The sequence below is a fragment of the Hemicordylus capensis genome, chromosome 5 (assembly GCF_027244095.1).
Source record: "Hemicordylus capensis ecotype Gifberg chromosome 5, rHemCap1.1.pri, whole genome shotgun sequence".
NCBI classification, from domain to species: Eukaryota; Metazoa; Chordata; class Lepidosauria; order Squamata; family Cordylidae; genus Hemicordylus; species Hemicordylus capensis.
This window is the reverse complement of record NC_069661.1, coordinates 250,864,738-250,888,997: the sequence shown is the minus strand read 5'-3', so window position 1 is coordinate 250,888,997 and position 24,260 is coordinate 250,864,738. Positions and strand designations below refer to the sequence as shown.

Below are 24,260 nucleotides of genomic sequence, written 5' to 3'. Positions count from 1 at the left end.
GTGGGGGGGGGGGGCAGCCAAAAGCTGGCTGGGGCAGACGGGGTCACTCCAGGATCTTGGAACGCCACAGAGGAAACACGCCGCCCTGCAGCCCTGGCATGTCAGCACATGAAACGGCAGCTCGCAGCTCTTGTCCAAGGTACGAGGAGCAAGATGTGTCCTTGGCCCAGGCCCCTGGAAGGCCAGCCCCCTTTCAAAACAGAGGCACCCTCCAAGCTCTGGAGAGGCGGCAGGGAGGGAAGGTTGCCAGCAGCCTCCTCTTCCCTCCACGGGCCTCTAGGAAGGCGTGTGAGGAGGGAGTCTCTTTGCACAGCCCCCAAGGGCACAATGGGTCCCCAAGAGCTGCAGAGGAGCATCTGGCCGCCCAGCTGGGTGTGGCCCCAACAATCCACGGCCTGAGGCAGCAGATTCCCACCCCCCCTCCGGCAGGGAATTAGGGGGCGGAGGCGTGGAGCAGGGGGCACTTGATACTAGGGATGTGCATGGATCCGGTGGGGGTCGGTTCAATGCCGGGCGGGGGGGGGATAACTTTAAGGGCACAGGCGTGACGCACGAAGGCACATCAAGTATTTCCAGCTATTGCCAGTAAATGGGGCAACGGAGGGGCAGGGGGGTACGCGGTGGCCCCAAGGGACTTTTAGGAAACCGAGCGCCAGCGGGGGAAACTCGGCCCGGGGGTGGGGGGAAGTGCACCCTCCCCCACCCTTAAAGGCAGACACACACCCCCGGGGACAAACCTCCAAACCCGTAAAAGGGCCTGTGAACAGGTCCATGCACCTCCCTGCTTGATACTGCAGCCCCCACCAGCGAAGAGAGGGGTGAGGAGGAGCAGAAAGCTGCAAATGGGGAGAAGGACGGACGGGAGGGGCTGTGTCTTAAGATGCGGCAGCAAAGGGTCCTTGTGGGCAAGGGCGGGGGAGGGAAAAGCCTCCGTGGTGCACTTGGCACACTATGGGGACTAGGCTCTCAGGGGACAGAGAGAGGAGGAAAAATTCCTCCAGAGCAGCGGGATGTGGTGGGAGCTCACCAAGCCATAACCTCGGCAAACTGTGCAGAGAGGCACTTTTTAAAGTAGCAATCCTCTTGCATTTAACAGGGACAAGGCAACAGGTCCTATCCCACCCCAGAGCTGGTCTTGTGGTAGCAGGCATGAATTGTCCCTTTGCTAAGCAGGGTCTGCTCTGGTTTGCATTTGAATGGGAGACTACATGTGTGAGCCTTGTGAGATATTCCCCTTCAAGGATGGGGCCATCATTCAGTGGAAGAGCATCTGGGTGCTTGCATGCAGAAGGTTCCAAGCTCCCTCCCTGGCAGCATCTCCAAGAGAGGGCTGAGAGACATTCCTGCCTGCAACCTTGGAGAAGCCGCTGCCAGCCTGTGTAGACAATACTGAACTAGATAGACCAAGGGTCTGACTCAGTAGAAGGCAGCTTCCTATGATCCCATAGTTGTTGCAGATGTCTGTGTTTCTTTTTTTGACTGTGAGGCCCTTGGAGACAGGGAGGGAAGCAACTTGGTTTAACTCTGCGTAAACCACTTTGAGAATTTCTGTTGAAAAGTAATAAATAAATCTTCATAGTCGCAGTCCCAGGCGCTGGTAGGACTTGTGCTGAACCTGCACTCCCGGGGCCCAATCCTGCTGCTTCCCAAGCAGAAGAACAAGTGTGTCCAATGACTTTGTTTGATGGAGACCGCATAACATGGTTATTTGGCACCTGCCTCTTGCAAGACAAAGACTAAATCAAGCCTTATCGATTTGCTAAAGTGAGCAGAACTGCTCCTGCTGGTCACCCCTTTTCTTTAATGGAATCTGCAGTTTTCTGCGTACTGCTCCGTGGTGCCAATTATGTATTATGTCTTGTTAACTTAACCCTTAATACTTTAAATGGGAAAGATTAGCCATGATTAGGAGGCATGACTGGAAAGGGACAGCGTGGCGGTATCCCAACATGCTTATTTTGCCAGTGAAACCAGAAACAGAACACACAAACAATGAATAGTTATATTCATTGACAAATGAATTTGGCAAAAAATCATAGCTTTTTGAAAAAATTTCCCAAAGTATACATAGAGAAAATAATAAGTTAATAAGATGGTCCCCTGACCCCAAAGGGCTTGCAATCTATAAATACAAAGTAGATCCTGGCAACAGCTACTGGAGGGATGTTGTGCTGGGGCTGGATAGGGCCAGTTGCTCTCCCCCTGTTAAATATAAGAGAATCACCACTTTTAAAAGGTGCCTCTTTGCTCAGTTAGCAGGGGGACAGTTAGAACTGCTGTGTTGCAGGGATGCTTATCTGGAGTTTTTTGTCTGGAAGGGAAATCAAATCGAGATCTTCATTCAAGATCTGGACACCCCATTAAGATATAGGGAAATGGCAGCATAAACAACCCTCAGACACGGTCTACAGTTTAATCTAAGGAAAGACTACAAAGTTTGTGTCTGAAAAAAGGTCGGTAAGGGGTGACAGGATAGAGGTGCATAGACTGTACACAGTGTGGATCAAGTGTGGAGAGCCAGCGTGGTGTAGTGGTTAGAGTGCTGGACTAGGAACGGGGAGACCCGAGTTCAAATCCCCCATTCAGCCAGGAGACTTGCTGGGTGACTCTGGGCCAGTCACTTCTCTCTCTGCCTAACCTACTTCACAAGGTTGTTGTGAAAGAGAAACTCAAGTATGTAGTACACCGCTCTGGGCTCCTTGGAGGAAGAACGGGATATAAAATGTTTTTTTAAAAGTGAAGAAGGAGAAAAATTTCTCCCTCTCTCATAATATTAGAACCCATGGCCATCCATTGAAGCTAAATGCTGGGAGATTGATAAAAAGAAGTACCTATTTATGCAATAGCTGGTTAAACCATGGAATTCACTGCCATTGGATGTAGCGATGGCCACCAGTCTAGATGGTTTTTAAAAGGGAGGGAAGGGCAATCAATGGCTACTAGCATGGAGAGCTGTATATTTCCAGCAGGACTGGAGGGGGTATGCCCCTGAACTCCATATGCTGAATCAAACCATTGGTCCATCTAGCTCAGTATTAACTACACAGACTGGCAGCGGCTTCTCCAAGGTTGCAGGCAGGGGTCTTTCTCAGGCCTATCTTGGAGATGCTGCCAGAGAGGGAACTTGGAACCTAGATGCTCTTTCTAGAGCAGCTCTATCCCCTGAGGAGAATATCTTTCGGTGCTCACACATCTAGTCTCCCATTCATATGCAACCAGGGTGGACCCTGCTTAGCTAAGGGGACAAGTCATGCTTGCTACCACAAGACCAGCTCTCCTCTCCCTCCCCCACCCCACTCTTGTTGGCTTCCTTGATGTACTTGGTTGGCTTCTGGGTGGATCAGGATACTGGACTAGATGGACCTTTGGCCTGATCCAGCAGGGCTTTTCTTATGTTCTAACCTGAGTTTTCCCCACATGAAATCAGCTTGCAGCTCAGGCCAAGAGGTCTAGATTCCTGGGTACAGCAACCCCTTTCCCCCACCCCCATGCTTGGGCCCCAAGTACCATGCCCTGGGGAGGCACTTTCTTTGAACCATCTGCAAACTCAGCCCCATTTCTCCCCTGCCTCTCCCATTCCTCTAGCCTTCGCCAGAGCATACCCACTCATTCAAGAAACCTCTTTAGTTGTCAAAAAGGTATTTTGCAATCATCTCCAGCTTGGCTCTAGAAACATACAATGAAGGTTGCTGTGCAATGACAAGCAATGGAGCATAAAAAAAAGATAGCCAGCTCTTTCCTGGACACAGCATAGTAGCATTTCCCTTAAAATATCGAGCCTTTTAAAAAAAACACCTGTGGCTAGCTACCCAAACCAATAATTACACTAACTGCACCCTATATCCCCAGGAAAAATGCAGGCACTATTTCATGTCACACAAAGAACAGGGAAACAGATCTCAGAAGCAAGCGTCCTTTCTCACAAAAGCCAGCCAGCCAAGCAGGGACTGAAGCAGCCACTTGGAATAAATAGAATCTTATCCTGGGAACACACAGAAATTATGATAAGCATCTCTAACCATGTGCAGAGTGCACTGTAGTGAATACACAGAGGGTAAATTTAAGAGCTCCTTCACAACACTACGTCAAAATACGGCCCTTTTTGTTTTCCTTTATGGGGAGCGTTGAAAAACCCGTTCTTCAGCTTCTCAATACATTTCTGTTTGCATGGGGGAAAGTAGCCTGTGGAGAGTGCTGATTAGCAAGTACCTGTGCCATCAGCAACACACCTCCGCAGAGTAATTTTGCAGCTGTTTGGGGGTTGTTTCTTTTTAATGAAGTGAAGAACATATAAACAAACTTGTGATACTGTGAAACACACACAAACACACACATACACCCCTCCTGAAGCAAGGGAGTAGGGGTGAGCACAAACCGGTTGGCCTGGTTCGGTCTGAATTTTGAACCAGATTCAAACCAAACCATGGGTATGAGGACTGTTTCAGTTGAACTGATTGGTGGGGCCGGTTGGTTTGACGAACCAGCCCAAAGCAGTTTGTAATCGAACTACTTGAACCAGTTTCTTTTGTAGTGGACCGGTTCGATTGCAAACCAGTTCTGCACATCCCTACAAGGGAGGAGGGCCTGGCTGATTTAGCATTTGACTCATTGGTATGTATGCAAGGAAGTCAGGTTGCAAAGGCAAGTTCACAACCCAGACAGAGAACAGAGTGACCACTGTTAAGTGTTGCCTCCATCTTTCGTCTCATTGGTGGCACCGCTTGCTTCCTTCTCTCATCAAGCAGTCGACAAAGCAGAACCTCCTGTCGGGGGCAGGGGGAGGAGCTATAGCTCAGTGGTAGAGCACCTCTGCATTGCATGCAGAAGGTCCCATGTTCCATCCCTGACCTCTCCAGGTAGGACTGGGAAAGACCCTTGAAAGCTGCTGCTGGTCAGTGTGGACAATACTGTGCTAGATAGACCAGCAGTCTGATCTAGTAGAAGGCAGCCTTGTATAGTCATAGATGTTCACATCGGGGGGCTAGAAGAACAAGCAACCCTTCCAATCCCCAGAGCTAGCTGAGCTGCCAGTGCCTGACTGCTAAGATAAGAAACATGAAATGCTGCCTTGGCACAGAAGCTGAATCTGTGTCGGGAGAACTCAGGTTCTGCGCCCAGGAAAGGGGAATTCTGCGACCTGCATTATTTACGCAATACATACACATGGGCATGCATTCACTTCCACTGGATTTTTTGTTCTGCTAGCTCTAAGATGGAGTAAGGGGAGAAGATCGGAACTCCTGAAAGGGACATAGAAAGCTGCTTTATACTGAGTCAGACAATTGGTCCATCTAACTCAGTATTGTCTACACTAACTGGCAGTGGTTCTCCAGGTTTTCAGGCAAGAGTCTTTCCTCCCAGTCCTACCTGAAGATGCCAGGAACTGAACTCAGGACTTTCTGCACACAAAGCAAATGCTCTGCCCCCAAGCTGCAGCCCGCTTCCCATAGTCCTGACCCATAACCTTGGTTCAGAGAACACACACACACACCCCTTATGCCTCATTCCTGGCCTGTATTCTGTGTTCCACAGAACACCTCATCAATGCAAGCTAAACACTGCCCAAGGAACATTTCCACAATGCTTTCAGCTGCAAACTAGTCATTAGTTTCTGTTACAGCACTCCATAAAATCTCTTCCCCTTTGACCCCAGGATGTCGCTATTCACTTTACTGCACCACGTAATTCTCCTACCTTGTCAAAATTAATTAGAAACCACATCATAAAAACTCCGTTTGTGAAGCTAATAGAAAAAAATCCAAACTCGGCGTGAATTTGTCTGAATTACTACTGGCTAGGTAACAAATCTGCTGATGATAATGATGCACTTGACTCTCAATAAAGGCAAAACTTCCATTTTGCATTTATAAACCCATTCACATACAAATGTATATGTATAGACAAAGTTGCCTTCAAATAAAGCCCCCAGTATTAAGCATATGCGGAGAACATCCCCCATCCCAACACACATAGGAGGTCAGATCATCGGTCCATCTAGCTCAGTACTGCCTACACAGACTGGCAGCAGCCTCCTCAAGGTGGCAGGCAGCAATCTCTTGGAGATGCCAGGGAGAGAACCTGGGACCTTTTGCATGCAAGTAAGCAAGTGCTCTTCCCAGACCGACCCCATCCCCTAAGGGGAATATCTTACAGTGCTCTGATGTAGTCTCCCATTTGAATGCAAACCAGGGTAAACCTTGCTTAGCAAAGGGGAAAATTCATGCTTGAATTGGTCTACCAATTTTCAACCTCAATTACAATTTCTGCGCTGGCTATCTTCAACTTGGCAGCTCTGCCTGTTTTTCTATGGCTTTGGATTTGAGGTCCCCTCTTTGTTCTTAAATGTAACCAATCTAATCAATCTCTTTGTAGTGTAGGCCAGTCTCCCCTCCCTCTAAAGTGTGAACCAATGTCTTGACTGACACGCTGGTGAACTCCCGGGCAGCCAATCAGTACACCAGGTGGGTGGGACCTAGAGAGCAGTTGCTGGGAATTCTAGAACAAGAACAAATTCTAGAACAAGAAGAGCAGTTTTTGTTGGAGAGAAGTGCATGCAGAAAGGCTTAGTGAGGGGCAACAGAGTTTGCTCCCTCAAAGCCAGCATGGCAGTTTCTCTCATGGAATAACTCTATAGATCCTTAAAGGAAAAGATTACAGGAAGCTTGATTCTCCTCAGGAATTGGGTGAGTTCAAGGAAAAGGGAATTCAGCATAGGGAACAGTTTATTAGTCAGATTGCACATTAGTCAGATTGCACATCAACAACAGTTTATTAGTCAGATTGGACATCTTACATTTCTTTGGTTTGTGTACTTCTGCATATTCCTGCTACTGTTCTATTATTGTTTACCTGTAATGTAATTAAAATAGGAAACACTAGCCTACGCCCATCCTACTTTTAAGCGTGTGTGAAGACAACCTATTTTTGTAACCTACTAAGTATTTTTAAACTGTATTTAAAAGCTGATAAAGCCTCAGACGGAAGCAGTCTGTAGTAATTTGACTTTTAAAAATTATTTTCTATTTACAAGACTCTCCGAGTTGGGTTGTAACTCAGGAAAAGGGGGGGTGAAGGGGGGTAGTTCTCTGGTGCAAACACATCCTCAAACATTCAGCAGCTATCAGTTTTCTCACCACATGTAGGCTTGCATGTGGAAGATTTCTATACTTATCCAACAGCAAAATAAAGAGAGTTTTCCCTGGGATTCCACCCCAAGCCCAAGGAGGTTCAAGCTCTGTCGATAAGAGGGGTGGTGGTGGCAGCATTTTGAACCTACAGAAGAGTTTTAGGAGAAGCCTGGCCAGGCAGCTCTGCAGGGATAATTCAGCATTTCTTTCTCTCATGTGAGCTTGCTCTGAGACAAAGGCTTTAATCTGCTACACTCTTCCTCACATCTGTTTTCTTTTTCTTCAGTACTAGATTATGTTGCTTCCTCTTTCCCTCAGTTCACAACACAAGTGCTTGTTTTTAGCCCTATTCACATATTGGGCTCATTTACATAATTAAAAACTGGATATGAGAAGTATTCTACCCCATTTTGGGAGCTGTGCGCCCTCCCATTTTCTGCTCGTGTGCGAGAGGGAAACCAAGATAGGACGTGTGGGCAGTAATGGTCAGCTAGCCTCTTGCTGGGTAGGACTCAGTCCCACCCGGCAGGTTCATCTAGCTGTTGGATAAGATAGGAGGAAAAGCCCTAAGACACTTCTTCCACCCAGTTTTCAATTGTGTGAATGAGCCCACCCCGCTTGTCACAGGAACATGGGAATCTGCCATATACTGAGTCAGACCATTGTTCCATCTAGCTCAGTACTGTCTACACAGACTGGCAGCGGCTTCTCCAAGGTTGCAGTCAGAAGCCTCTCTCAGCCCTATCTGAGAGCGTCTGTGACTGTACTGTGTTCACAGAAAGGAAGTATACTGCTGTTCCTGCATTCAGCAGAACATGTGAATGACTGTACCCGTGTACAGATCTGTACCTGCACACTGTACATTCATTGTATGAGTGTTGAACATGTGAATGGGCTTCTAGTTTGGCTCTTATTTGAAAAATTATCATTTTGTATTTTGTATTGATTCTTTTGATTCCTCCTTCAGTAGAGCTGAAATGAATGGGTGGGGAGGAGGGAGATTATTCTAATACTTCTACATTTTGCTTGACAAAATCTAACTCGGAAGTGAGGTCCAAGGAGAAACACCAACCCTCGAATTCTGAACAGAAGACCATGGGCTCTTGGGCATAACTGCAAAGCAATGCACCAGACTCACCATCAGGGGGCATCAGCACTTTATTGTTCTGGGTGCACCAGCCCACGGGATGAAGATCCGCTGTCATAACATCACACCAGAAATCGGCCCGGCGGTCCTCTCCGTAGCCACAGTAACGCAGCAGCAAGAGCTGCCCACAGGTTGTGATGATGGTTGCCACCCAATACGTGTCCGGATTGTGCTTGTTGGCCACCTCTAGCTTCATTCCTGGTTGGAAGCTGCTCTGGAGGCTGATTTCAACCTATAAAGAGCAAGAACAAAATTAGAGTATTCCCTTGTTGGAATGAACAGGGAAGAACGTGGAGGCCAGAGACTAAGGACTCTTCCGGGAGATGATACAGTGTGGGATTGGCAAAGCTTTGGTAGGAAACAAAGTGATTGGTTTTGTCAGCCTTGGATATTTATTTGTTAATTTCTGGAACTTGAATGAAATATAAGTCTAGGTACATATTTGTACTGTATCCACTCGTTAGACAATGGGCCAGTTTTCAGATGTAGACAATCTCAACCATGTCAGTTGGGTGGGAATGGGAGATTCCTGCAGTGTGCACACTCCTGCAAAGCGTATCATGAGAACCAGGGGGAATGTCAGTGATCTCTGGGTGGCGGCAACACACCAACCCAAGATTGTCAAGCTGGCTTCAGATCTTGGGAGTGCCACAGGAATCTGTTTCCCACCTAGCCAACATTGCCAGGTTTGTGGGAACCTGCCCAGTGAGGATGAATGTTATTTAATAAATATGTATGCCACCCACTACCGAAGTCGCTAGGCACTTTACAGCATAAAACAAACCAAGAACAAAACAAACTATTTTCATTTAAAACATAAAACCATGCAGGTCAAGAATCCTTTATCCAGACTGCTTGGGACCAGAGGTGTTCCGGATTTTGGATTTTTCCGGATTTCGGAATATTTTCATAAATGAGATACCTTGGAGATGAAAGATTACTGTTTTTCCCTCCTTCCACTCTCACATGCTTCTCAATGGGATCGCACTCCTTCCCGCCTTCCTGCCTTCTCCTCTCTCACACTGGCTTGAGAAGCGTGTGAGTGGCAGTGCTTGTGAGGCAGTAAACAAAAGGCAGATAGCAAAGCCTGAGGGGAAGAACTAAAAGGGGAACTAACAAGCTGAGGAAGCAACAACAGCGAGTTTAGGGGCCGTAAGTGATCGCTCCTGCAAACCGTGCGTGCCACCCAATCCTGGCCCCAACACTTCCCAGCTGATTACAGAGCTGCCGTAATGTTTTCTCTGTGAGTTGCAGGCTTTTTGCTGCTTTGTTATACAGTACTGTATATACTCTGTTAGCTGCTGAGTTGGGGCTGAGATTGGTTTGGGGGCTGAGAGCTTTTTGTGTGTGTGAGAGGTTGAAGCTACAAGCTTTTTTCTCTCTCTCTCAGCATGGTGTCCGGATTTCAGAGCTTTCCAGATTTCGGGAGTCCGGATAAAGGATTCTCGATCTGTATTAAAATAGCCATAAAACATCGAATAAATAACAAGCTTGGCTGCAGAGATGCACCTTCAGTTGTTTCCGAAAAGTCAACAGGGATGGAGCAGATCTAATCTCAGCAGGAAGAGCATTCCACAGTCCAGGGGAAACCACAGAGAAAACACGCCTTATGCTGTATCTGATTTTTTTCCTTTAACTTTTTAAAGAAGGAAATTGGATTGTTTTTTCCTGAATACTAAGAAGAAGAAATGTGCATGTATAAGCATCAGTCCCCCCACCTCACCAATGTGCTTTTGGAGTTTAAAAGAGGAAAAAGATCCCCTCCCCATCCCAAATACCCGCACAATTCTGATGAAGATCCAGAAAGGGGGACTGAGCAAACACCCTCCTTGTTTCCAAGCTAATCATCGGTAATGAGGGCTAGAGACGCCAGGCAAAGTACCTACGTGCTTAAATGAAGTATGAGGAGCAGCAATAGAGCCAGACTCTTCCAAGTATTCATCCCAGTTGAAGTCGACATCCTCAGAATTTGAACTTTCACCTGCTTTAAAAAAGAAAACGGACAGGATACAAAGAGTGAGTTGAGACCAGCAATTAGGTTTTAGAGACTGTCAGCCTAAGTAAGAAACTGAAAAACAGCTCTGCTCATTAAAAACCAAGATGCAGATTTCAAAAGCTGTACTCAGTTGCATTTAAAAGGCGTTCCTTGCATTTCTAATATATTTAGCGGGGTGATTTCCGAAACTTAACAACTCCAGAAGACAGGGGACTCTACAGGCTGGTTCACACACAGTTGCACATTCTCCAAAAAAGTTCTTTCCAAACTGGCTGAATGGACAGATGAGGTTTAATATAAATAAGTGGAAAGTGATGCATATTGGGAAGGGGAGAAGAAATCACAATTTTGTACAGTATATGCATTGAACCAAGGCAGACCTCTTTGGATGCGTCTTGTTGAGCAAGACAGACATCTTGTGGAATAGCTCAATAAAAGTGTCAGCCCAGGGTCTACCAGTTGTGACCAAGGCAAATCCTGTCCTAGGGAGTATCGTAGAAGGGACTAAGGTTGGAGCTCCAGCAGAGGAGGGGAGGGTGCTTTCTCCCAAGTCCCCACCCTTGTCATGGTCTCGATTTCTCCCACAGCGGCTGTTTGCCAAGGAAAAAGAAGCTGCCATTGGCATCAATTGAAGCTCTTCACCCTCGCGGCAAATAGTACCGGCCATGGCCCCAGTTCAGACTGTAGTAAGTGGCATGGGGGGAGACAGGAGTAAAAAACCCTCCCCCCCACTGCAGTCCTAATCTATGGGATCCCCAACCCAGCTGCTAATTAACATGCTTGCAAAACCTGTGCGTAAAGTAACATCAAGTTTAACCCTCAATGTAATATCATGTTCATTTGTAATAACATGTTCATTTGCAGAGGTGAGCAGACTTGGCCCTCCAGTGGCGGCTGAACGACAAATTGTGGCAAGGGGTGATGGGAGTTGTAGTTCAACAGCTGGAGGGCCGTTTGCCCACCCTTTATTTAAGAGCCGGTCTTGCAGTAGTGAGCATAAAACGCCCCTTATGCTAAGCAGGGTCCACCCTGGTTTGAATTTGGATGGGTGACTACACTTGAGCACTGTCTGCTGTAAGATATTGGCCATAGCTCAGTGACAGAGCATATGCTTGCATGCAGAAGGTTCCAGGTTCACTCCCTGGCTCCTCCAGGTAGGGTTTGAAAAGATTCTCACCTGAAACCTTGGAGAGTTGCTGCCAGTCAGTGTAGACAATACTGATAGCTGAGAGCTAGATGGACCAATGGCCAGACTCAGTATAAGGCAGTGCCCTATGTCCCCATGCATGTGCAGGTTGGAAGCATGTAATCTTGTACACACCTAATTCATCTCAGTATATTTTGGGCAGGGAAGTTCCCCACTGGTTTTGCCACTAATTTTGATAAGATCTAGCTGTCATTCGCCATGGAAGGATTTTTAAGAATCTTTCTGTTGCAAATTCAGCAATTTCACTACTTGCCTTTTTATTCTAAAAGGTCCCAAAGCAATCAAGTAAGCTTTGGAAGTATATTTACTGACTAGTGTTAAGCCTCTAAGGTACATATTTATCATCAAGGCACTGCAAAGAGATCTTTGCCTGCAGAAGCATCCATCATCACAGCTTCCAGGTGATTAAAAGGACGAGCTGACAGACCCAATTAAGGAACTTGCCCAAATCATTTTATGAACCAGAAAGCAGGTCTAGAAGGTGGCAAGTTGTGCTAGCAGTCGTTCTCAGGGATGGACAAGTGCTTTATGCAAACATTAAAATGAATAGGAACAGACTTTCCGGTTTGTCCAGAAAATGACACCTATTCCAGACAGGAGAACAAGACACACAGCTGTATGCTAAAGAGTGTGAATAGAAAGAAGATCATGGAAGCAAACTTCTCTACCCACCCTGCAGCAGAAAACCCCTGTGCCTGCCAAAAAATCTGCTCATGCAAGCCAGGGATCCTCCGAAACAGGAGTATATGGGCTGCAGCAGTCAGGAGAAATCAGCACAGATCATCCCCGTTTTGCACAAATGTTTTCCATTCACAAAAGAGGCACTGAGCTTACAGTCCATAGTGTTCGTGCTCTCCATTAATCTGGTATCCCAGCAGTGTTCTCTCTAATTTTTTCCGTCTGTGTGTGGAATGAGTTTTGTTCTGGGCGGCAGTATCAAGGCAGTGAGTGTGCACACGCATTCAGAGTGCGACCCTCCCGATTCAACCTGAGCGGAATCTAAAATTGACTGAGTGTATGTATGCATGGCTTAGAGGGGACACTGTATCCCAGACAACGATTCACGGTTGGAATGAAAATGCCTCCAAAGTGGAATCTGAAAGAGAATTTCAGGGCTCCTCCCATGGAGAAACATGGGAGAATTTTGTCAGGTGGTTCCTCCCTATCCTTACACCCATTTCATTTATCATTAGAAACCCCAGCATATGAACATAGGAAGCTGCCTTATACTGACCACTGGTGTTGACCCTTGGTCCATCTAACTCAGTATTGTCTTCACAGACTGGCAGCGGCTTCTCCAAGGTTGCAGGCAGGAGTCTCTCTCAGCCCTATCTTGGGAGATGCTGCCAGTGAGGGAACTTGGAACCTTCTGCTCTTCCCAGAGCGGCTCCATCCCCTGAGCAGAATATCTTACAGTGCTCACACATCAAGTCTCCCATTCAAATGCAAACCAGGGCAGACCCTGCTTAGCAAAGGGGGCAAGTCAGGCTTGTTACCACAAGACCAGCTCTTCTCCCATTAGCCCCGTGCTCACATTATATTCAGCACTTGTACAATCTGTGTACAGTGTACACAGATACAGCTATTCACATGTTATGTTGAACATAGGTACATCAGTACACTTCTTATCTGTACCATGCATTTGAGGCGCCTATTCACATATATACACACCAAAGATCCAAAATCAGCTCCAGTGCCCTACTGAATGGACACACAGGGCAGTCTGGCTTCTTGCTGTGTATGGTGGGAAAAGGCTCTCAGCAAGACTGTGAACTCTGGTCAGGAGGAGCATTCAGTCATACCAGTCTCTACCTGCAGGCCAGTCACCTCTGCGAGAGTTACAGGTGAGACAGGTGCCTGTGATACAAAAGATTGTTATTACCCAAGGTCTTTTACCCAAACACAGACCGGACTGATTTTAAGGCCTTTCTGCCTTTGCCTTGCTACTGAGCTGAGACAGCTCCCACTAGCGTCAGACATTAGTGGCCTGAAGACTTTCGCCAAAGTTGGAGGAGAAACCTTTAGCCTACCTGAATCAAACTGTTCTGTGTCTCCATTGGTTGGGCTTGGATTCACTTCCATGGAGAGGCACTGGGGTTCTTGCATGCTGAAGATCACTGACCCTCGAGTCTCCATCACTTGGGCAAGGGGCTTGCCGTTTCCCAGTTCATTGTGGGCCACAATCTTCCTGTAGAGATGGGGGGGGGAGGGTAAGCGACTGAGAGAACTTGCACCCACAGATATACATTTCCCCCATAGCTCTGTTTCAACCCCTGCTAACTGGGCAAAGAAGCACCTTTTTAATGTGGTGATTCTTTTTTATTTAGCAGGGGGAAAGTAACTGGCCCTCTCCACCCCCAGCATAGCATCCCTCCACTGACCGTTGCTGGTATCTGTCTTACGTTTCTTTTTAGATTGTGAGCCCTTTGGGGACAGGGATCCATTTTATTTATTATTTCTCTATGTAAATCATTTTGGAAATATTTGAGGAACAGAAGTATATAAATGTTGTTGTTGTTGTTGTTGTTGACGACATAACTTAGCAGGCAAGGTACCACAAAGGCCTCTGAATCATTACAGCAAAGTAAGGGGTGGAAAGGACTGTCCACTAAATCCATCCCTCAGTTTCCAGTAAATTATGGGAAAGCCCACCCATAGTTTTGATATTTGTTTTATCCCACCGTTTCCCTGTTAAAAAGGAACACAACTTAGCGAACAAGTTAAACATAGTTGATATAATGGCGACACAATACGCATGATGGATCTGCGACAATACTTCTCTCCAGACCTTTTTATTGGGTAAATTAAAACACAGAAAGAGGGAATTGCAACAAAGAACAGGCATTTTTGATGTCTAGACATCAGCTTCAGTGTTCTGTATCCCACTGTTTAAAATCCACACTTATCTCCAAGACTTTTCCCCAATCTAATTAAACGCCTCATGTCCTAAGGGGAATATTGTACACATGTAGTCTCCCATTCAAATGCAAGCCAGGGCAGACCCTGCTTAGCAAAGGGGACAATTCATGCTTGCTAGCACAAGAGCAGCTCTCCTCACAAGACCAGACAAGAATGCTCCCCCTTTGACACCACTTAAGCACAATCTGTTTCAACTTTCCACATGCTCAGCTGCAAATCTCCTCTCATATGTGGACTAACCCCAGCTCTCCCCAAAGAAAGAGTTTTCACACTCGGGTCCCCAGATGTTGAACTACAACTCCCATCATCCCCAGCCACAATAGCCAAACACGGTTGTCACTGGGAGTAATTAGAGTTGTAGTCCAAAAATATCCAGGGACCCATATTTCTCTGTCTTTGGGACAGGGAGCAATTTCCCCCTACTTTTCTGCTAAAGGTTTTACTAAAGTTCTGTTAAACGAACCATTCCTTCCTACTTCTCTGTTAAAAGTTCCTTTACTTTGTAAAAGTTCACATTACCGTGTGAACTTTTGTTGAAAAGTGGTATACACAGTACATATCCTAAATAAATAATTTGGCCTTAGGCAAGCCACCCTCACTTGCAATACGTATTATCAGTTGATAATACGACAGCCCTGCAAGGTATGAGTTGTTATAACCAGATAATTCACGTGAAGCCCTTTGAACAATATACAGATGCGAAGCACTACGGTTATGTTTTAGTGCAAATGACAATATCTGTGTTCATTTGCATACAGAATCTCAGAACTGGAGCCCTCAAATGTAGGGAACTCACTGCTGTATGTAAGCTGAACATAATGTGTGAATTGCCTGTGCCCACACTCTGTGTGCTGTACATAAATCCCTTGTGGAGCATACAACTGAATATGTCAATACCCTTTGCTCTTTTTCACAACCTAAAAGGAAAACTTTTGGCTACATGTCAAAAGGCGACATGCCTCTGGTTTTAAAATGGGGCTGGGAAATATGCCTTCACTAGCCGGGAAAACAGCTGGCTAAGGAGGTTTGGACCCCATATCTGGTACAGATGTGGTAAGGAGGAGGCTGTACATGTGGGCCAGAACGGGGACCTCTGACTGGTCACAACCTAAACCAGGGATTCTCAACGTTGGGTCCTCAGATGATATTGGACTTCAACTCCCATAATCCCCAACCAAAGGCCACTGGGACTGGGGATTATGGGAGTTGAAGTCCAATAACATCTGGGGACCCAACGTTGAGAATCCCTGACCTAAATGACTCCGTTCATGTTGCTGTTCATACAATCAGGTTTGCCCAAAGCAGGGGCGTAACTATCATTGGGCAAGGGGAGACAGTTGTCTGGGGGCACACTGCCTTGGGCCCCCCCCCGAGGCAAGTCACATGACTGACTCCCCCAGCCGCGCACCCACCCAGGCTTCCTTCAGTTGTATTCATCCTCCGAAACTGATGTGAGTGTTAAGACCTGGAGCTACCAGAACAACATGTCTTTCTACTTTACCATTAAGTGACTTGCATCGTCCACAATTTACAAAAGCTTTAAAAAAATAATTTAGGAGGATGCTCTATTGTGGCACATAAGATATATATATATAGATAGATATATAGATAGATAGATATAGATATAGATATAGATATATATACACATACACACATACACACATACACACATACACAATGCTTTTTGTTACTACTATTCAGCCTCATTTAAGATTTCTTTACTTCATGAGCTGAGTTGGGGGGGGCGCATTTTAAAATCTTGTCTCTGGGCCCACTCCAACCTTGCTACGCCCCTGGCCCAAAGGCGTCTCTTCACTTGCGTTCACACAACATACCTAGGGGAAGGCAACCCTCCTGCCTTTTGCTTCCCACCCCCCGCCCCCAGCCTCCCCGCTTTATCCAGGGCTTTTTCAAAGGAAGGTTCAGAACTGTACTATGGTCAGTGAGTATGATTCACACATGTAGCATGTGCCTGCAACATGCACCTGTGCATTTCTCTTGTCTGTGCACACAGACTTTATCGCCTAGTAAGAGTCACATTCCATGACATTTAGAAGCCCACACAGAGTGGGAAGAAATCCTACCTCAGAAATGGGAATTTGACAGCACAGTTGCAGAAGAGTGTTGTATTCATTGGGGAAGACTCTGTGGGGAGTAGCAGGGGGGTCTGCCGGAAGTGGCTTTGGCAGGAGGAGGAGAAATGGATGTGCCTGATCAGGGTCTGGGTTCTAGAGGATCCCAAACTACTCACTTGACTTTTCTCATGAATATCAGTCACTTTTTAGTGACTCCATGGTGGTTAGAGTGTTGCATTAAGAGTGGGGGGAACCCACATTCAAAACCCCTATTCAGTCATGGAAGTCACTGGGTGACTCTGGGCCAGTCATTTATCTCTCAGCCTAACCTACCTCACAGGGTGGTTGTGAGGATAAACACAACTGTGTGTATCATTCCAGGCTCCTTTGGAAGAAGAGTGAGATATAAATGTAAATAAATAAACGAAACTTTACACGATACAGATTTCTGAGCAGCACAAATGTTCTTTCAGAACTGCCCTTTTTCTTTTTTAGGTGGAACTGCATATTTTGTGTCTGTTTGGACATTAAGAAAAGTCCTGCCCAGCTTGAGCATATGCCCCAAGTTCTCACGCTTGGGTGCCAACCAGATGCTGGTGGACTACAACTCCCATCACCCCCTGACATAGGGCTGCATAACTTTGGCCCTCTAGCTATTGTTGGACTACAATTCCTATCATCCCTAGTCACACCAGCCAGGTTGATGGGAAGTGTAGTCCAACAAAGGATGAGAACCCTGCCCTGTCACAACGGACCTGCGCTACACTGATGACACCACGCTGATAGCTAAGAATGCGGATGCTCTAGTAATGAAAATCAAGGAGCACAGTGAAAAAATGGAACTATGGCAAAATGTAAAGAAGATTATTTTATTATATTTATTATTATTATTATTATTATTATTATTATTATTATTATTAATTTATTTTTCTATACCCCCTCAAAAAATGGCTCTGGGCGGTTTACACAGAGAAATAATAAATAAATAAGATGGCTCCCTGTCCCCAAAGGGCTCACAGTCTAAAAAGAAACATAAGACAGACACCAGCAACAGCCACTGGAGGTCCTGTGCTGGAGGTGGATAGGGCCAGTTCCTCTCCAACTGCTAAATAAAGAGAACCACATTAAAAGGTGCCTCTTTGCCCAGTTAGCAGGGGTTTAGCAGGGCTAAACTAGCAGGGCAAAACTAATGACGGATATCACACCAACCAGCCTCAGAATTGGCAATGAAGACACTGAAGTGGTAGATAGCTTCTGCCTCTTAGGATCGACCGTCAACAGTCAAGGATCCAGCAGTCAAGAAATACGCTGCAGACTAGCACTTGGCAGGGTTTCATAGGAAACATAGGAAACTGCCATATACTGAGTCAGACCATCGGTCTATCTAGCTCAGTATTGTCTTCACAGACTGGCAGTGGCTTTTCCAAGGTTGCAGGCAGGAATCACTCCCAGCCCTATCTTGGAGAAGTCAGGGAGGGAACTTGGAACCTAGATGCTCTTCCCAGAGCGGAATATCTTAGAGTGCTCACACATCAAGTCTCCCATTCATATGCAACCAGGGCAGACCCTGCTTAGCTATGGGGACAAGTCATGCTGGCTACCATAAGACCAGCTCTCCTCTGCTTCAATGAAGGCCTTGGAAAGCATATTTCGATCTTGTGACCAGGGTGGAGCCACCAATGCACAATTGGGTTCAAAGAACCTGAACCGCCACCCCTCAGGGGCCGCCGCACCTCACACCGCAGCCACGCCCCTGTGTCTGATGCCAGACGTGGGGGCCGTGGTTTAGCTCGCAAAGAGGGCCGCATGCACCTATTTGCAAAAAAAAAAATCGGCCAGCAACATGCTCGCAGAGTGGCAGGAGCAGCTCTCCCTATCTTTAAAAGGCAGGGAGAGCCACTCCTGGCCACACTGCGAGCGCAGCGCTGGCCAATCCTGCTCGCAAACGGGGCCATGCAGCCCCATTTGCGAGCGAAACGACGCCCCCTGTGTCTGATGTCAGATGCAGGGGGCGTGGCTAACCTTTGCCTCCTGCATTTGATGTCAGAGGCTGACACAGGGGGCGGGGCTAGGGGGGCCACGACAGCAGGCTGAACCCAGGCCACTGGTGGCCTCCCTCCGCCACTGGCCATGATGCGTCCATCCCTACAAAGATCAGAATCGTTCAGGCAATGGTCCCCCCCACCCCCCACCCAGACACTCTATGGATGCGAAAGCTGGACTTTGAAAAAGCAAGAGAGAAAAAGCATTGACTCTTCTGAACTTTGGTGCTGGAGAAGACTTTTGAGGAGACCATGGACAGCCAGGAAAACAAACCAATGGATCCAGAATTTGGATGGATCCAATGTTTGGTTTGGATCCAATGGATCCAATGAACCAATGTTTGGTTTTGGATTTGGTTTGGTTTGGATTGAATTTGGTTTGGATCCAATGGATCCAAACCAATGGATCCAATGGAAAACAAACCAAATCAATCCAGAATGTTCACTTGAGGCACCAATGACCAGGCTCAAACTATCATACTTGGGACACATGATGCGAAGACCCAGCTCCCTTGAGAAGTCAATGATGTTGGGGAAAGTTGAAGGAAAGAGAAGAAGAGGATGACCAGCAGCAAGGTGGATGGACTTGATTACACAGCAATGAATGCACCACTGAGAGAACTTAAAGGCCAAATAGAAGACAGATCATCCTGGAGAGAATCTATCTCTGTGGTCGCTACATGTCGACACCGAATTGACAGCACTTGATCAGTCCAACAACATCTGGGGACCACCCCTTTGATAATCCCTTTGCTCTCCATGCTGGCGCTGGCATCTCTTTGGCTGGCCAATTCTTCTGGGATGTTTAAACATCTCTGGTCTCCTCCACCTTCCTATTCTGCCTGCTAGATTTGCAGAACGACTCGGACACAGTCTCAGAAGGCTCCGAGTGCCGCCAGGAAGCCGCCGGGATCCGACCCAGAGCGCTGCTTCTCAGCGGCTGCCACCACAGGCTTCTGCTGTCCAGCGCTTTATTCACAGAAAACTTCCTTTCCGACAACCATCTTTTTGTCTGTCGGGAGACGCTCGCGCAGCTGTGACCATTGGTACTTATTGCCCCACCTTCCTCGGCTGCAAGGATCGACTCGCGCTGCCTTCCCGCACGCAGCCTGGCGACAAATGACGGCCATCATCATCCCCAGGTGCGCTTCCTTGAGAGTAAACCCTCCCCAATTTAAGGGATCGGGGTTCACACACACACACGCATAGGATCGGGAGGGACGCACTGCTGTATTCCTTGGGACGCATAGGTGGCGATAAGCCTCACTGAACTCAGGGGATTTCCCTCAGAGTAAACAGGCCTCATCGGCTCAGGCTTACTCCCAGGCAAACGCGCATCATGGGTTTGCAGCCCGACTGGGAACCCGTCCCATGCAACTCAAGAAGGCTACGCGACTGACTCGGGAGTAAAGCCCCATTGAACTCCGTCTGGGACTTGCGAGTAACAATGCAGTGGATCGGGCTGCCCTGCCCACACTTGTTCGGGGGGAAAGCGGGCCCAGTCCAGGGCGTGTGCCTCCGCACCCAACCAGCCTCCCTCGCCGTCGATGGCCAGAGAGGAGTTTTACTAGCCCAGAGATGCGGGGTCCTCCGCAAACCAGAGAACACGCCACACGCCGGCTTGAAAACAGATTCTGGTGACGTCTCTCTCTTGGCCTTAATCCAGGCTGCACTTTGGCGCATGGCGCTCCCAACGAAACCCACCTCGGATCCAAAGTCCCTGTGTAAAGCCCCTTTTCTGCGCCTCTCCGCAGCGCCTAATTTGGCCTCGGCTGAGTCGGCGGGGACTCGCTTTTCCCACCAAGAAAGCACTTCGGGGCAGAAACCGGGAGTGATCCTACCTAAAAGCAGGTGTCGCCCCTGTTTACTCTGGAGTAAGTCCCCTTCTGTGCAATGGGGCATCATCCCAACATTTTCTACGGGGCCCAAACTCAGAAGCCCTGTGTAGCTTCCCAATTCTACACTTGCCTTTCTATACTCAAGCCCCTTTCTACACGCAAGCGAGCCCCTTTGAACACAATGCGGCTTACTTCCGAGGAAGGAAGGATCGGACTGCAAACCTGTCCCTCTGGATCCTGTGCACACGTTTACTCGGCAGTAAATCTACGGCGCTCGGACTAACCACCTTCCCTCCCGTGTATTTTTCTTAAAAATCAACCCGATTGAAATCAACGGGATTTACCACCGAGTAAACATGGTTAAGCCCAAGCGTTTTGGTGTGTTTAGGATTCCAGCTGTACTTCCAAGGTAAGGAGGTTTATAATTTCCGGCCTGATCCTACGCGTATTTACTCCGAAGTAGGCACGCTCAGGTCTGCACACAACCCTCTGCCTCGCCTCCCTTCTGGAAGAAAAACGTGTTTATTTCCAGTTTGTGGAAATGCCTGAACCCGCCATGTTGAAATTGACAAGCTCTTTAAATAGCCACTTACAGCAGTAACAGAAATGAAATCACATCAGTGGAGAGGGAGAAATCGGGAATTATTCCAACCCACTGGAGAGTTTGGGGAATGTTTTTTGCTGTTTTTTTTAAAAACTATTTTCTACTGATCTTCCCTAACCCCTACCACCCCCTCCATGCACCTCTCCCTAACTCCCACCTCGCAAGTGTAACAGTCTCCGAGAATACATTAGCCTAGTAAATCCGAAGCGGCCACATGAGATTAAAAGGCAGGCACGTCAAAATGCATCAGCACACGCTAATCTGGCGCGATTCCAAAGACAAACCAGAGAATCCACGCGATGCCATTGAAACAGCAACCGCACTTCTCCTTCATGACAACTCGCAAAAGAGAGGCAACGTATTGCCAAAACGGTGCACGCACGCCCGATCCTATCCTCCTTGACTCAGAAGTAAGTCCCACGGTATGCAATACGGCTTACTCTCAGGAAAGTGCCTTTAGGATTGTAGCCGAACAGCGCGCGACGCTCTCTGGTCAGGCGCGCGCGGCACCCGACTCCGGAAAGGACTCGGCAGCACTGGTGCTTACATTTCCTTGCGCAGAAACCCCAGGGAACTCAGAGGGGCTTACTCCCGAGTAAACACCCCGAGGCTCGGGCCGCATGCCTGCCTGCGATCCTACGCACACTTACCTGGGCGTAAAATCCCACTTTAAATAATCCCGTGGAAGGAACTTCTCAGCACAGGCGCGCAAGATCGTGCTGCACGTCAGGAGAGGGATTTTTTTTAAAAAAATAAAAAAATCTTTCTTTTATGGGAGGGAGCAGCAGCCAGAGCTTTCACCCAGCGACGGAAACATCCGCGGCTAAAAGCACTTTGCAATAACTTGCGTGTGTGTGTGTGCGTCAGTCAGTGTGTGTGTATTCCCTCCCCACCCTTTGATCTGGAGGTCCCGTCCCCCCCCCGCGCTGTGAATAAACCTGCCAAAAAGAAAGAGAGAGCGAGGCACTAAAAAACCCCCCCCTTCATCGAGCCATCCTTCGCCGCGACGCCAGAGAAAGCCCATCTTCCGACAGATCAGCTCCGTCCGGCTGGCTCAGAGCAGCGCTGCCGCCGGGCGCCTCGCCTTACCTGCTGGAACTTTCTCCCCCCCTCGCCTTCCCTTCCCCCGCCACGAAGCAGCCCAGCCCCAGCGCCGGACTTGGCTGGCGAACCGGCGATCTGCTCGCCTCTCTGCCTCGCTCCCCTTGCTACACACTCATTCCAATATGGCATCCTCCCACTGCGCATGCCTGCCGCTCGCCTGGTCTCTCGCTCGCTCTGTGTGTGTGTGTGCGCGCTTTGCTTCGCTTTGCTTTGCCGCCTCCTTCAATGACCTTTCCTAGCGAGGATTGCAACATGTTCTTTTGCTTTCCCCTTCCAAAGTGGTCCTGCGCGGGGGTTCCCCGCGGAGCCTGCCTGGGTGCGCTCACGGCACTCGTCGCAAGCATGAGGAGGACTTGGAGGGGACTCTACTCCCGAGGAAGAAGTTGCATGGTCTGCAGCTTTGCGCCTCTAGGTTGGGGTCCGGCGTGAGGTTCTGCTGCAGCCGCGATGCATCCCTTGTGGCGGAGCAACTGGTTTCCAGATGCGTCCCCGGGAAGGGATGGAGTGATTGATTGTGAGATGTAGACGCCGTCTTCTTTCATACAAGTAGCTCAAGGCGGTTTACAAGAATCAATACAATAACATTCCAATCACATTGAAACATTAAAATCAATTAAAACTATAAAAACATCACACAACAAAAACAGCCATAAAAAACAGAGCAGCCGGAAAGGGGGGACGGGCAACCCCTTAAGGGATGTAGGAGTCCAGTCAATGGTGTAACCAGCAAATTCAGAAGTGCAGACAGGCCAGTGTGGTGTGGTTCGGAAGGGATGCAGTCCCGGCCCCAGAGTCTCAACAGGGAGGCAAAGCCCTTGGCTTTCTACATGGAAATCATGGGCAGCTCATAGGAACCTAGGAAGCTGCCATATACTGAGTCAGATCATTGGTTTATCTAGCTCAGGATTGTCTTCACAGACTGGCAGCAGCTTCTCCAAGGTGGCAGGCAGGAATCTCTCTCAGCCCTAGATATATCATGTACAAACAACCACTTTGTATATAATTGTGCTTTGGCAACGTACTGTATGCTTTGGTAGTTTGTTGGTTCAATAAAAAAATCTTGTCCTATTAAAAAAAATAAAATCTTGTCCTATCTTGGAGATGCTGCCAGGGAGGGAACTTGGAACCTTCTGCTCTTCCCAGAGCGGCTCCATCCCCTGAGGGGAATATCTTACAGTGCTCACACTTCTAGTCTCCCATTCATATGCAACCAGGGTGGACCCTGCTTACCTAAGGGGACAAGTCATGCTTGCTAATATAAGCTTCCTCACTTCTTGCCAGTGGGCTTCTCAGACTCTGAAGCTTCTCAGAGGCATCTGGTGGGCCACTGTGGGAAACAGGATGCTGGACTAGATGGGCTTCCTTGTGCCTGATCCAGCAGAACGGTTGTTATGCGATTTCTTACAGAGCTCACATGTAGACTCCCATCCAAATGCAAACCCAAGTGCACCCTGCTTAGTAAAGGGGACAATTCGGGCTCACTCCCACAAGACCAGCTGCCCACCCCATCTAAGGGCAGGGCCTTTTTTAAAAAAAAGTGCAACCAGACACAAAATATACAGGCCTCCCACCCCAGGGGTGTGTATGCGCAATTCTAAAAGAACTTATTTTGGAGAGCTCAAAAATTTAAGAAATGCCAAAGTTGTATTATGTTAGATTACATAAAAAGTGACTGATAAAAAAGACAAAAGTCAAGTGAGTCCTGCATTAACCTGAATCCCAGACTAGGTTTTTCAGAAATCCTTTAATGTTAGAAATCGGGGTCGTCTTAATTCAGAGTCCTCTTCCTATCAGATAAAAACAATATAGCCTGTATTTAACCTGTATTTTAAAGTGGGTCAGCATAAATTCAGAGTCATCTTTGATTGGGGTAAATACGGTAGTTCAGGCTCCTCTAGAACCCAGACCTTGATCAATTGTCCGCATATCTCCTCTCCCACTAAAGCTGCTCCCCACAGAGTCTTCCCCAAGGAGTATAACACTCTTCTGCAATAGTGCTGTCAGATTGATTCCCAGTTCTGGGGATTTTCTCTGTGTAGACTGTTCTAAATATCATGGAATGGGACTCTAGGCAACAAGGCATATTTGAGCAAAGAAAATGCACAGGAGTGTGTGGCAGCGACGCCCACTGTGTGCATGAATTACACTCACACATCATTGTGCAGTTCTGAATCCCTTACAAAAGGCCTGAGTAAGGGGTT

At 47.7% G+C, this 24,260-nt stretch overlaps 1 protein-coding gene across 5 annotated transcripts in view; it reads right to left on the bottom strand.

Annotated features, from left to right (window-relative positions):
* Nucleotides 1–22,180, bottom strand: part of SFMBT2 (Scm like with four mbt domains 2) — a 115,300-nt gene extending 93,120 nt beyond the window's left edge. Inside the window, exons 1-4 of one of the 5 annotated variants that reach the window (XM_053256708.1) lie at nt 21,606–22,180; nt 13,508–13,665; nt 10,161–10,258; nt 8,266–8,506 (exon numbers count right to left, since the gene is read on the bottom strand). In XM_053256708.1, the coding sequence (XP_053112683.1) occupies nt 8,266–8,506; nt 10,161–10,258; nt 13,508–13,613 (445 nt within the window). In that variant the 5' untranslated portion in view covers nt 13,614–13,665; nt 21,606–22,180. Of the gene's footprint in view, nt 1–8,265; nt 8,507–9,783; nt 9,957–10,160; nt 10,259–13,507; nt 13,666–21,395; nt 21,455–21,605 lie in introns of those variants that run through there. The other 4 variants (XM_053256711.1, XM_053256709.1, XM_053256710.1 and 1 more) reach the window with 4 other exon arrangements.
* Between the last annotated feature and the right edge of the window lie 2,080 nt (nt 22,181–24,260).